A 15,112-nucleotide genomic window follows, 5' to 3' on the forward strand; every position below is an offset into this window, starting at 1 on the left:
GATCATTTTTGGACAATGCGGAGATACTTGTAAATAAAATCTGTTTCTGAAAAGAAAAGTAGGGTCATCGAACATCCAAGATCGCTAAATCCAAGCAAACCTATAGCAATGGCTATCTGCCCTATCATTGTTCATTTCAGTATTTAGCGCGCGCCCTTAATGCATGATGTGCATGTGAATTTGCGTGCGCTGAAAGGATGCGCAGTAGCAATGGGCGCGAACATCCTTAAGTGTTTATTGGCAAGTGTATTACACGAAACCTCCACTCTTACCTCAGAATAAGTTTAAACCGAAGGAAATAATGTTTCCAAACAAATTTGTTCGAAATTGGTTTAAAAAAAGATGTTTATATCAGGAGAACTGAATTTTAAAATCAGTTTTTTTCAGTTTCAAATTTCGTGTGCGCCACCATCTTGAATAACTGTGACGTGTGACGATTGCCTTATTGTTCTGACACAAAGAGCTTTTATCTAATAACAATAGAGTAACTGTAACACGTCACAATTATTCAAGGTGGCGGCGCTCGTGAAATTTGAAAACAAAAAAGGCGACTCTAAAACTTACTTATTTCAGATACAAATGCTTTCTTTGAAAAAAAAAAATTGACTGATTTGACTGTTAAGGTTATTTCTTATCATTTAAAGTTAATGTTTTGTTGAAGTGGAGGTTCCCTTTAACATTTTGCTGCAAAAATGGTAAAGTAGGATATATGGCGCTAAGTTTCTTATGGAATTGAATGCTTTTATCTCCCTTTCATTTTTCTTAAAACTGTTCCTCCGAGTTGCAGATGTAGTTTGCTGTTGTGATAAGTTATGGTGGTTGTGATTAAACTGTTTAGTACTGTTGAATAATTATAATTACTATTACCAACGAGAGGGTCACCATTAGAGCTCGCAACTAATCCTATGATTTGCATCAAAGGTTATTGTTGGATTTGCGTGACAATAATGTCGTTACATTTTGTATGATTTTTGTGATGTTTTTAGCCCTATCTATTATTTTAAAAAATGGTGATACACAAAAGCTTAGCTCGAGCCATCTGTCTTGTTTGATAGTATTGAAAATAAATTTATTTCAGTTTTGAAACACATATACAATGTTCATGTGTGCACACTGCCTTTTAGCGTTCTTTCCATGTATAATTATTCCTTCTCTGTGTACATACATACATGTTTTATTTCTTGAAGGCTCATCACTGCAAAAATGTCTTGTAGGCTCATCACTGCAAAAATTTATTTAAAAGCGAACCAATACACATAATTATATTTGTGCATTTAGGATAAATGTGTCAAGATGATTTGCCGTGCAAAAAAACAAGTTGCAATCTGCTTGGCAGAAAATTAGAATTTAATTCGCTCTGGAACTCGTCCGTTAAAGGTACGTTCCCAGGGGCTCTATTTGCCTTACTTGAAAACTTAACGCCATTCACGTCACGTCTAGACTGTCCCTGGGTCTTCAAGGATGATCAGAGTTAGACTTGTGGCTTTTGATGTATTTTGCTAACTAAGTACTTTCCTACTGTACAATGTACTTATTATGTTTGCTACAGTACGATCACTTTTTTCAATAGACGAAGATGACTTACACTGTACGTCAATTGTTGCAGACTCCGAAACATTTCCACATGGATTCATTGCTTCACATCTGTATTCTCCAGCTTCACTCCTATTAATATTTCTGATAACTAACTCAGTTCCATTTGTGCGCTCTCCATTACTAGTCTTGACCCAAAACACAGTTGGTGGGGGGATACCAGTTGCTGGACATGACAAATTCAAATTTCCTCCTTCGGTGATTACCTCATTGGAAATTGGCGTAATGAATGAAGGCACTGAAAGAACAGCCAAAAATCATTAATTTTCAATGTCCTCTAATTTAACATTACATGATTGTTTCAATGTCACAGTAATTCAGGTAGAAGTGGAAGAGTCATCTTGTATACATGTGCATTACCATTATCATCACGACTTGTTAATTTACTGTAAACTTAGTACTTCTCAGTAATGAGACAAGAGTATGCATTACACTTGCAAACATACTACACAAAAAAAACCAAAGGGCTTGTGACAAAAATGTCAAACCTTAGAGCTTATTAAATTTAGAAACTAAAACTGATGTCTTCACAGCATATCAGACTATGTGAACATGTACAGGAACGAAGTCTGAGCAGATCGCAGAGACTGCTCTTGTTTTAGCCTGAGATTGAATAAAAAAACAATTCTGGAATTTTGAGCAAATTACTTCAATAAGTTAAACCTTTTCAATCCCGAGGGGTTCCCCATTGACGAATAAAATTGTCTGGCGTTAGACAGAGCAAAATCGTCTGGTGTCAGTGTCACTTACAGGAGTGGAACAGTTGAATGGGGACATAGCTGTTGTTAACCCTTTCAATCCTGAGGTGTTCCTCATTGACGAGTAAAATAAATCATCTGGCGTTAGACAGAGTAAAATCTATTAGTGCCAGTGTCACTTACAGGAGTGGAAGGTTTAAACATTCACAAATTTTGTTTTAGTCGCTCAAAACCCCATCAGGAATCTACCAAATGAGAAGTGGCAATCACGTGACCTTGTTGTTGGCCAGTCCAAAGAGATTGCTCCTGGGAGGTCCGGTCCCTCATCTTTACTGAAGGTAGCTCTCTAATAGGTAAATAGCCCCCTGAGAAGACATTTGGTTGCTAGTAAAATACGAACCCGAAAGAAAGAAAATCAAAGGGAATCCAGAAACATTGGGTTTGCAGCTGACGTGTTGATCATTTCCAAGTTCCCTTCACCTTCTTTTTCACAGCAAGTTTAAGGGTGTGCTCTGAGCGTCTGACAAAGTTCACTGAAGTTAATCCTTGTACAGCGTAGTATCTGGATGGGAGACCTCAAAATATACGACTTGCTGTCAAACATAGGACCGAAAATTTATTTTAACGCTCAAAAATGCGAACTAAGCAACGTACAGAGTTAATCCTGCTTTATGCAAAAGTAAATGAATATCGATACACAGTTTTTAGGAAGTGTGAATTGAGAATGAAAAGAATGCCATCAGCAACACAATTTGCGACTGCACATGAAAACAAGATAACTTTTGTGCCACAAATAATTATAAAAAGTTGCAAAGCTGCCATCAGCAAACACATTTTGGGAGATTTTTGCTACGTTCAAATTTTCTATTGTACCTTTGGCTGCACAAGTAAATCACAACTTAAATCAAAAGTGACATTCGATTTCAGCAGCCACGTATGATCTAGTTACCTTGTGTTTAACTAACAACTCGCCAAAGAAACTTTGAAAGGACACATCTGTGACAAAAATTAATGACGGAAAGACACTGGGTGTTTGTTTGTTTGTTTTTTTTTTTTACTTTGCTTTTTTTCTTTCAAGTGTTATAAAGTTCGACAACAAATGTGCGAATGCAACAAAAAGATCACAATCGTGTAACTCTCGAGGTTAACCATTGTTTCTGCAAAGTCAAAAATTCACTCTTCTAGACAATGTCATTTATCACCAGGTAATTACATCATTTTGGAAATAGAAGCTGCTTTATCATTCATTAGCATCGATCACAAATTCTTCCAGATTTTCGGGCTCATTTGTTGAATGCTTTCAACAGACCTGTGTTTATCTTGTGATTCAGGCACGTGCTACCGGTCTATACTTACACTCAAGATTACATCCTGTTGACATAGTGTGTAGTGCAGTGCACTACCTCAAAAAGAATGGGAAACTTCGCCCAAGAAAGAGTAGGAGACTGCTGTGAAGGAGTTGCAAAGATGTAATGGTTATTCTGCCCACTGGTTTTGGTAAAAGCTTGATACACCTGTATCTACGATCTTTGCTTTGGCAAAAGAATAAATACTTGAGTGAGAAGTGATCCTCGCACATTGCTGGACAATTTAAGAAATTGCCCCTTTTTAATAGACACCTTATTATTTGTTATAAAATTGAAGATGGCGGCCAATTCGTGAATTGCATCGAACTGTAACAATCGGAGAGTTGCATGGAAAGCTGGAAATAAATAAAGCTAAGTAGGTACATCTAAATTCCTCACCATGTCGAAATTTAATTTCACCAATAAATGATTTTCAGGGATACTCCATTTTAGGTACTCTGTAGTGTACTCCATGGAGTACGGCATGATTTGACAGGGATGAATGGGTTAATCCTACTAAAATGACTAAACCTAACTCAGGTAACTACAGTACATGTACTATGTAGCACAACTAAAAGTGCTTTTTAGTTATACATGTAGTAAATTGCTGCTAATACTGTACATGTACATGCAAACTTTAGATCAGTTTTCCAGTATTTTATCATTATTTCGTCCCTTTCAAACGATCTTTACTCACCATTGACATTAACAGACACAGTTGAACTCATAGCTGTCCCAACAGAGTTGTTAACCATGCACTTGTAGACAAATACTCCTCCAACTGTCCAACTTGGTTTGTTCCAAACTCCAGTACTGCTGCTTACACCTATCATAGTGTTATTCTCATAAAGCTGATAATCTAGCTTCATGGGGTTAGCAGTTTCAGCTGAGCAATTGAAAGAGATAGTTGTTCCATTACAGACTTCTTCTTCACCCACGTGCAATTGGATTCCGTCTGGCGGGTCTATGACAAAGACCAAAAAATGTTGGTACAGTTCTCTGACTACATCTACACAACTTACCTGTAAAAATATCATAATTATAGGTGAAGGACAATCATCTGGGTATTAAAGTGTATAGTCCTGCAAAAGACTTTTTAGGACGACATTTGACTGAAGTTTCAACAACCTGAGTGAAATTACTGTAAGTGTAAAATAATAGCCGCCAAAGTTAATGTTACCTTTTGTCCAATTTTTGTTCCATAATCTTTTAATCTGTATTTGTTTTTCTTCTTTGGTCATAATATTTTGGTCAGTGCTATCCTTGTAGTTACTTATCAGCTTACCTACTGAATGTTCACCCAGGATTATTCGAGTAAAAGAAGTTAAAAATAAAGAAACCAAACAAAAAACGTTTAAAGAATCCCACACGGAAAATTTCTATCAGAGTTAGACTTGTGGCTTTTGATGTCTATTGCTAACTAAGTACTTTCCTACCGTACAACGGACTTATTATGTTTGCTACAATAACTTCTTTTATAGACGCAGATGACTTACACTGTACATCAATTGTTGCAGACTCCGAGGCATTTCCACATGGATTTGTTGCTTCACATCTGTATTCTCCAGCTTCATTCCTGCTAATATTTCTGATAACTAACTCAGTTCCATTTGTACGCTCTCCATTACTGGTCTTGGTCCAAAACACAGTTGGAGGGGGGATACCAGTTGCTGGACATGACAAATTCAAATTTCCTCCTTCGGTGATTACCTCAGTGGAAATTGGCGTAATGAATGAAGACACTGAAAGAACAGCCAAAAATTATCCAGTTTAAAATGTCCTCTAATTTGACATTCGGTGATTGTTTCAATGTCACAGTAATTCAGGTAGAATTAAGTGGAAGAGTCATCTTGTATACATGTGCATCACCATTATCATCATGACCATTATTTTAATTTACTGTAAACTTTAAAGTACTTCTCAGTAACGAGACAAGAGTATGCAATAAAAATGCAAACATAGTACAGTGTACATACATGTACATTGTATTATGAGCCAAGGGGCTTTTGACAAAAAAATTTGCGTCAAACCAAGAGCTTATTAAAATAAAAAATTAAAACTGATGTCTTCACAGCATGTCAGACCATGTGTACAAGTACAGGAAACAAAGTCTGAGCAGACTGCAGAGACTGCTCATGTTTTAGCTTGAGATTGAATAAAAACTAATTCTGAAATTTTGAGCAAATAACTTAACCCTTTCAGTCCCAGGGGGTTCCCCATTGATGTGTAAAATCGTCTGGCGTAATTAGACAGAGTAAAATCTGTAAGTGTCAGTGTCACTTACAGGAGTAAGTGACAAAGCTGTTGATAACCCTTTCACTCACGAGGTGTTCCCCATTGACGAGTAAAATCATCTGCCGTTAGACAGAGTAAACTCTATTAGTGTCAGTGTAACTTACAGGAGTGAAAAGTTTAAACACTCAAAAATTTTGTTTTAATCTCTTACACTTCTTTATGAATCTACCAAATAACCACTTTCAATCACTTGACCTTGTTGCTGGCCAGTCCCAACAGAGAACTCCTGGGAGGTCGGATCCCTCACCTTACTGAAGGGAAGGTAACAGAAACGGACTACGGCAAGCAATTCAAAAGGTCAAGTTACTTGCTCCCAGTTCTACGGTAGAATTTCATGGACAAAAATTTGAAGCATTCGAAAAACTGTGCGGGGTTCTTTGCATCCAAACGATCTATGGAAATTCAGTTCACTGAATCATGATACAGTACTGTCCCAAGAGTAATTGACACTTTGACGCCTAAACCGGCCTAAACCATCCAGACTTGATATTTTACTCTGTCTAACATCACACGATTTTACTTGTCAATGGGGAAACCCAGGAGTCAATGGGTCAACTTGTATTGTTTTTATGTTAAAAAAAAAAACAAAACAAAACATATTGCATTATGGAAATGGAGAAATAGTCAATTGTTCAAAAAATTACCATAAACCACGAGGCAAGCATTTATTGTTTTTGTTCTGTACAATCCACTGCCACCAAAACAGACAAAAATAGAAAAAAAAAGTCCAGGGACGTCCAATAACGGATGTAAGTACTAAACAAAAATTAGTGAACGAAATCTTAATGGGCTTCAAAAGGCCTTCAAAGGCAACTAAGCTCATTGAAAGAAACGATTGATAATGCAAGTACAGGGAATTACAATGTATGTTACAATGTACAAGTAACTTTCCAAGTTACTACCAATGTACAAGGAAGTTAACTTTTCAAGTTAGTCCTCTACCTACAGTGGTAGGTGCAGGAAATCCTTTAAATTTAATTTAATTTTCTTTAAGGGCGGTGCCACTGAATAAAAAGAAACTTTTCCAAAGGGCATGACTATGACGCAGGAAAGTTAAACTTAGTTTGGGTGATTGGAATGTGAACTAAACATAGGGGGTATAACCCAATATCACAGGATATTTGTACTACATTTGAGCATGATTTGTACACTACTTATTGCACTTGGATAATAATGCATATTATTGATCATGATATTATTCATGTATTCATCCCCTTTTCACTAATTCCAAAGGATCTTTGCTTACCATTGACATTAACAGACACAGTTGAACTCATAGCTGTCCCAACAGAGTTGTTCACCATGCACTTATAGACAAATACTCCTCCAACTGTCATTGTTTTGTTCCAAACTCCAGTACTGCTAATGACTCCTATCATAGTGTTATTCTCATAAAGCTGATAATCGAGTATCGTTGGGTTTGCAGTTTCGGCTGAGCAATTGAAAAAGATGGTTGTTCCATTACACACTTCTTCTTCACTAACATGAAACTGGATTCCCTCTGGTGGGTCTATTTACAATGAAGACCAAAAATGTTAGTACAGTTCTCTGACTACATGTACACAACTTACCTGCAAAAAACATCATAATTAGATGAAGTACAATCGTTTGGGTAAGTATAATCCTGCGAGAGACTGTTTAGCAGTGTTCAACACTTACATTTTTACCAATTTGCCCTTTGGGCAACCAGTTGTGTTTTTTTGGTTGCCCATGGCTGTTTTTCGGCTGCCCACCTTCCAAAGACCTGTTGCCCATTAGAACTAGAAGGAGGCTTGTAAAAATGTCAATTTTGTGTACAATATGTGTAAAATGGGTTTGACAGACCAATGCGACTCCTTCTGTGTGTCCATGATGTTCTAGTAGCCTTCATAGTTTTGCTTTGACAAGCATACCTTTAAGCGATTTTCCTTTTCTATTTGAGATCAAGGGAGATTCCTAATATTCCTTTAAGGGGCCATGTCACATTATTTTAGGGTGTTTAGGGAAACTCTTTAGTTAATCATGAGTTTAAAACTAAGAAATGGTAATTGTGGAATTCCTTTACAGATAAAATTATCATTACATCACAAACAAGATGATTGTGAGGGAAAACAAAGGCGATTTGCCATAAACTTGAACAATGACGGGCTGACTTTTTTTCAAGATTCGTTACCCAAGGCAAATAGAATCCGTTTCAATCTTGTCCATTTGTGTTCATCCATGAGTCTCTTTCCTTTTGCTGTATTTCTTTTATGTTGTTACACAGTTTTAAGTTCTTATTGCAATGTTTTGTTCCATTTTTCTGGCATTTTGCGTGTCATGAAATTACATCATTTTGCATGACAAATTAGCCCCTTTAAATATCTCTCCGAGATTAGGCTGGTTTTGATTTAAATGCCATTTGTACCGAATAGTATGTTCTTTAAGCCTTTCAAAGCTAGTTGAAATTGCGAGACAAAAGGTAGAATTTTCTTGTGCGCTAATGTTTGATAATAGGAGTGTATTTGGCTGTGCGAAAACTGGGTTCAATTGCAAGAGTGTAACACACGTTCTTTTCCTGCGGACAACTGATGGTGGCTGTGAATGTGTTCCTCCTTCCAATCTGTTTTGAGGTTTCTACCATTACACTTTTAACAGAAAAATAACATTAATGACAGCAAAGAGATTAACAATGTTTATAATTTACCATTTTATTTTTTTATTGTGTTTGTGGTGACTACGTCATGTTACTAGTCACTTTCTTCGTTGCAAATCAAATCATTCCGCAAAATATCAGTCTAACAAAAATTCTGATTGCCCGATCGGCGCAGGCAAGTCTTACAGTTGTTTTCCCTGCCCACGGATATATTTCACGTGCCCCCGGCAAATTCAGGCAAGCCTTAGTGTTGAACACTGTTTAGGACAACATTTGACTGACGTTTCGACAACCTGAGTGAAATATTATTACTGTTAGTGTAAAATAATAGCCAAAGTTTGTTACTTTTTTGTCCAATATTTTTTCCCTCTTTTATTTTGTCTTGGTTTTTGTTGTTTTTGGTCATACTATTTTGGTCAGTGCTATCCTTGTAGTTTAATAATGTATCAGCTAATACCTACACCTGTACTGAATGTTCACCCAGGATTATTGCAGTACAAGAAGTTAAAAATAAAGATATCAAACAAAAAAGTTTTAAGTAAAATGAGTCCCACAGGTAAAATTTCTATCAGAGTTAGACTTGTGGCTTTTCATGTCCATTGCTAAATAAGTACTTTCCTACTGTACAATGTACTTATTATGTTTGCTATGATCACTTTTTTTATAGACAGAGATGACTTACACTGTACGTCAATTGTTGCAGACTCCGAGGCATTTCCACATGGATTTGTTGCTTCACATCTGTATTCTCCAGCTTCATTCCTGCTAATATTTCTTATAACTAACTCAGTTCCATTTGTGCGCTCTCCATTACTAATCTTGATCCAAAACACAGTTGGTGAGGGGATACCAAATGCTTGACATGACAAATTCAAATTTCCTCCTTCGGTGATCACCTCATTGGAAATTGGCATAATGGATGAAGACACTGAAAGAACAGCCAAAAATCATCCATTTTCAATGTCCTCTAACTTGACATTAGGTGACTGTTTCAATATCACAGTAATTCAGATAGAAGTGGAAGAGTCATCTTGTATACATGTGCATCACCATTATCATCAGGTTAATTTACTGTAAACTTAAGTACTTCTCAGTAATGAGACAAGAGTATGCATTAGACTGGCAAACATAGTACGTCCATTGTATTATGAGCCAAGGGGCTTTTGACAAAAATGTCAAACCAAGAGCTTATTAAATTTAGAAACTAAAACTGATGTCTTCACAGCATGTCAGACTATGTGTACATGTACAGGAAGGAAGTCTGAGCAGAATGCAGAGACTGCTCATGTTTTAGTCTGAGATTGAATAAAAATCAATTCTGAAATTTTGAGCTAATAACTCAAACCTTTCAGTCCCGAGGGGTTCCCCATTGACGAGTAAAAGCATCTGGCGTTAGACAGAGTAAAATCTATAGGTGGCAGTGTCACTTACAGGAGTAAGTGACAAAGCTGTTGATAACCCTTTCACTCCCGAGGTGTTCCTAATTGACGAATAAAATCATCTGGCTTCAGACAGAGTAAATTAAAATCTGTTAGTGCCAGTGTAACTTACAGGAGTCGAAAGGCCTTAAAACATTCAAAAATTTTGTTTTAATCTCTTACACTCCTTTATGAATCTACCAAATAAGCACTTGCAATCACTTGACCTTGTTGCTGGCCAGTCCCAACAGAGAACTCCTGGGAGGTCCGATCCCTCACCTTACTGAAGGGAAGGTAACAGAAAGGGCCTATGGCAAGAAAATCAAACGGTTAAGTTATTTGCTGCGAGTTCTACGGTAGAATTTCAGGGACAAAAATTTGAAGCATTCGAAAAACTGTGCGGGGTTCTTTGCATCCAAACGATAAATGGATATGCAGTTCACTGAATCATGATACAGTACTGTCCCAAGAGTAATTGACACTTTGACGCCTAAACCGGCCTAAACCATCCAGACTTGACATTTTACTCTGTCTAACATCACACGATTTTACTTGTCAATGGGAAAACCCCAGGAGTCAATGGGTCAACTTGTATTGTTTTTATGTTAAAAAAAAAAAAAAACAAAACATATTGCATTATGGAAATGGCAAAATGTTTAATCAATTGTTCAAAAAATTGCCAGGAAGAACCAGGCAAGCATTTATTGTTTTTGTTCTGTACAATCCACTGCCACCAAAACAGACAAAAATAGACAAAAATATCAAGGTATGTCCAATAATGGAAGTCAGTACTGAACAAAAATTAGAGAACAAAATCTTAATAGGCTTCAAAAGACCTTCAAAGTCAAGTAAGCTCACTGCAACAATCCATTGACAATGCAAGTACAGGGAATTACAAGGTAAGTTACACTGTACACGCAACGTTCCAAGTTACCACCAATGTACACGGAAGTAAATTTCCAAGTTAGACCTCTACCTACAGTGGTAGGTGCAGGCAATCCCTTCAAATTTAATCTACCTTAAAGACGGTGCCACCAAATAAAAAGAAACTTTTCCAAAGGGCATGACTATGACGCAGGAAAGTTAAACTTAGTTTGGGTGATTGGAATGTGAACTAAACATAGGGGGTATAACCCAATATCACAGGATATTTGTACTACATTTGAGCATGATTTAAACACTACTTAGTGCAGCTGGATAATAATGCATAATTTATTGATCAGTTTTCAGGTATTTCATCATCTTTTCACTAATTCCAAAAGATCTTTGCTCACCATTCACATTAACAGACACAGTTGAACTCATAGCTGTCCCAACAGAGTTGTCCACCACACACTTATAGACAAATACTCCTCCAACTGTCATTGTTTTGTTCCAAACTCCAGTACTGCTAATGACACCTATCATCATGTTATTCTCATAAAGCTGATAATTTAGTTCCATGGGGTTTGCAGTTTCAGCTGAGCAATTGAAAAAGATGGTTGTTCCATTACACACTTCTTCTTCACTAACATGAAACTGGATTCCCTCTGGTGGGTCTATTTACAATGAAGACCAAAAATGTTAGTACAGTTCTCTGACTACATGTACACAACTTACCTGACGTGTAACGATATCATAATTAGGTGAAGTACAGTAGTCTGGGTAAGTATAGTCCTGCGAGAGACTGTTTAGCAGTGTTCAACACTTACATTTTTACCAATTTGCCCTTCGGCCAACCAGTTGTGTTTTTTTGGTTGCCCATGGCTGTTTTTCGGTTGCCCACCTTCCAAAGACCTGTTGCCCTTTAGAACTCAAAGGAGGCTTGTAAAAATGTCAATTTTGTGTACAATATGTGTAAAATGGGTTTGACAGACCAATGCGACTCCTTCTGTGTGTCCATGATGTTCTTGTAGCCTTCACAGTTTTGCTTTGACAAGCATACCTTTAAGCGATTTTCCTTTTCTATTTGAGATCAAGGGAGATTCCTAATATTCCTTTAAGGGGCCATGTCACATTGTTTTAGGGTGTTTAGGGAAACTCTTTAGTTAATCATGAGTTTAAAACTACGAAATGGTAATTGTGGAATTCCTTTACAGATAAAATTATCATTACATCACAAACAAGATGATTGTGAGGGAAAACAAAGGCGATTTGAACTTGAACAATGACGGGCTGACTTTTTTTCAAGATTCGTTACCCAAGGCAAATAGAATCCATTTCAATCTTGTCCATTTGTGTTCATCCATGAGTCTCTTTCCTTTTGCTGTATTTCTTTTATGTTGTTACACAGTTTTAAGTTCTTATTGCAATGTTTTGTTCCATTTTTCTGGCATTTTGGGTGTCACGAAATTACATCATTTTGCGTGACATAGCCCCTTTAAATATCTCTCCGAGATTAGGCTGGTTTTGATTTAAATGCCATTTGTACCGAATAGTATGTTCTTTAAGCCTTTCAAAGCTAGTTGAAATTGCGAGACAAAAGGTAGAATTTTCTTGTGCGCTAATGTTTGATAATAGGAGTGTATTTGGCTGTGCGAAAACTGGGTTCAATTGCAAGAGTGTAACACACGTTCTTTTCCTGCGGACAACTGATAATGGCTGTGAATGTGTTCCTCCTTCCAATCTGTTTTGAGGTTTCTACCATTCCACTTTTAACAGAAAAATAACATTAATGGCAGCAAAGAGATTAACAATGTTTATAATTTACCATTTTATTTTTTTATTGTGTTTGTGGTGACTACGTCATATTACTAGTCACTTTCTTCGTTGCAAATCAAATCATTCTGCAAAATATCAGTCTAACAAAAATCCTGATTGCCCGATCGGCGCAGGCAAGTCTTACAGTTGTTTTCCCTGCCCACGGATATATTTCACGTGCCCCCGGCAAATTCAGGCAAGCGTTAGTGTTGAACACTCTTTAGGACGACATTTGACTGACGTTTCTATAACCTGAGTGAAATAACTTAAAGTGTAAAATAATAGCCAAAGTTTGTTTCTTTTTTGTCCAATATAAATTTCTTCCCTCTTGTAATTTGTAATTGTTTTTTTTTTTGGTCATAATATTTTGGTCAGTGCTATCCTTGTAGTTACTTACAGTACATGTATCAGCTTACCTAATGAATGTTCACATGGGATTATTGCAGTACAAGAAGTTACAAATAAAGAAATCAAACAAAAATAAATAAAGTAAAATGACTCCCACAGGCAAAATTTTTATCAGAGTTAGACTTGTGGCTTTTGATGTCTATTGCCAACTACGTACTTTCCTACCGTACAACGGACTTATTATGTTTGCTACAATAACTTCTTTTATAGACGCAGATGACTTACACTGTACGTCAACTGTTGCAGACTCCAAAGCATTTCCACATGGATTCATTGCTTCACATCTGTATTCTCCAGCTTCACCCCTTCTAATATTTCTGAAAACTAACTCAGTTTCATTTGTAGGCTGTCCATTACTAATCTTGATCCAAAACACAGTTGGTGGGGGAATACCAAATGCTTGACATGACAAATTCAAATTTCCTCCTTCGGTCATTACCTCATTGGAAATTGGTTCAATGAATGAAGCCACTGAAAGAACAGCCAAAAATCATTCATTTTCAATGTCCTCTAATTTAACATTAGATGGTTGTTTTAATGTCACAGTAATTCAGGTAGAAGCGGGAGAGTCATCTTGTATACATGTGCATTACCATTATCATTATGTTAATTTACTGTAAACTTAGTACTTCTCAGTACTGAGACAAGAGTGTGCAATAGAAATGCAAACATAGTACATACATTGTATTATGAGCCAAGGGGCTTTTGACAAAAATGTCAAACCAAGAGCTTATTAAATTTAGAAACTAAAACTGATGTCTTCACAGCATGTCAGACTATGTGATCATGTACAGGAACGAAGTCTGAGAAGATTGCAGAGACTGCTCATGTTTTAGCCTGAGATTGCATAAAAAAACAATTCTGGAATTTTGAGCAAATAACTTAACCCTTTAACCTCCAAGAGGTTCCCCACTGGTGAGTAAAATAATTGTCTGGCGTTAGACAGAGTAAAATCAGTCTACGTGTTACTTGTATAAGTGTCAGTGTCACAGGAAGGAAAGGGTTAATTGGGACATAGCTCTTGTTAACCGTTTAACTCCCGAGGTATTCCTGATAATTGACAAGTAAAATCATCTAGCGTTAGACAGAGTAAAATCTGTAAGTGTCAGTGTCACTTATGGGAGTAAAAGGTTTAAACATTCAAAAATTTTGTCTGAATCGCTCAAACTCCATCACAAATCTACCTAATGGGCAGTTGCAATCACATAACAATTGTCACTTACAGGTCTGGAGTGGAAGGTTTAAACATTCAAAAATTTTGTCTGAATCGCTCAAACTCCATCAGGAATCTACCAAATGAGCAGTTGCAATCACGTGACCTTGTTGTTGAGCAGTCCCAAGAGAGAGCTCCTGGGAGATTCAGTCCCTCATCTTTGCTGAAGAGAAGGTAACAGAAACGGCCTATGGCGAGCAATTCAAATGGTCAAGTTATTTGCTCTGACTTTTAGAATTTCATGAACATAAATTTAAAACATTTGAAAAACTGTGTGGGGTTCTTTACATTATAACAATGGATATCCAGTTCAGTGAAACATGATACAGTTCTGTCCCAAGAGTAATTTATTATCCTTTTGACTCCTAAGCTGACCAGACTTAGAATTTTACTCTGTCTAACGCCAGACAATTTTAATTGTCAATGGGGAAACCCCAGGAGTCAATGGGTTAACTTGTATTGTTTTTATGTAAAGAACCTCAAAACGTACCGCATTATGGAAATGGGAATGTAGTGAATTGTAAACAAAAAATCCATGAAGAAACACACAAAAAAAAGCCTTCAAAGGCAAGTAACCTCACCCCAAGAAACAATTGATAATGCAAGTACTGGGAATTACAATATAACTTAAAACTGTACACTGTACATGTGACATTCCAAATTACTACCAATGTACAAGGAAGTTAACTTTCCAACTTAGACCTTTACCTACAGTGGTACTAGGTGCGGGCAATCCCTTAAATTTGATTTTCTTTAAAGACGGTGCCACCAAATAAGAAGAATTTTTTTCCCCAGAGTATGACTATCCCGCAGGAAAGTATATCTTAGTTTGGGTTATTGGAACGTGA

General features: G+C 36.8%; 2 protein-coding genes across 2 annotated transcripts in view; one reads left to right on the forward strand and one right to left on the reverse strand.

Annotated features, from left to right (window-relative positions):
* Positions 1–15,112, forward strand: part of LOC138029742 (fibroblast growth factor receptor 2-like) — a 466,762-nt gene that overhangs the window by 253,865 nt on the left and 197,785 nt on the right. The window lies entirely within an intron of this gene.
* LOC138029723 (fibroblast growth factor receptor 4-like) overlaps positions 1–15,112 on the reverse strand; it is an 80,091-nt gene that overhangs the window by 38,483 nt on the left and 26,496 nt on the right. Inside the window, exons 3-9 of the mRNA XM_068877481.1 lie at positions 13,277–13,522; positions 11,239–11,502; positions 9,229–9,474; positions 7,179–7,442; positions 5,134–5,379; positions 4,335–4,601; positions 1,586–1,831 (exon numbers count right to left, since the gene is read on the reverse strand). Coding sequence (XP_068733582.1) covers positions 1,586–1,831; positions 4,335–4,601; positions 5,134–5,379; positions 7,179–7,442; positions 9,229–9,474; positions 11,239–11,502; positions 13,277–13,522 — 1,779 coding nt within the window. The remainder of the gene's footprint in view (positions 1–1,585; positions 1,832–4,334; positions 4,602–5,133; positions 5,380–7,178; positions 7,443–9,228; positions 9,475–11,238; positions 11,503–13,276; positions 13,523–15,112) is intronic.

Source organism: Montipora capricornis, chromosome 13 (assembly GCF_036669925.1).
Source record: "Montipora capricornis isolate CH-2021 chromosome 13, ASM3666992v2, whole genome shotgun sequence".
Taxonomy (NCBI): Eukaryota; Metazoa; Cnidaria; class Anthozoa; order Scleractinia; family Acroporidae; genus Montipora; species Montipora capricornis.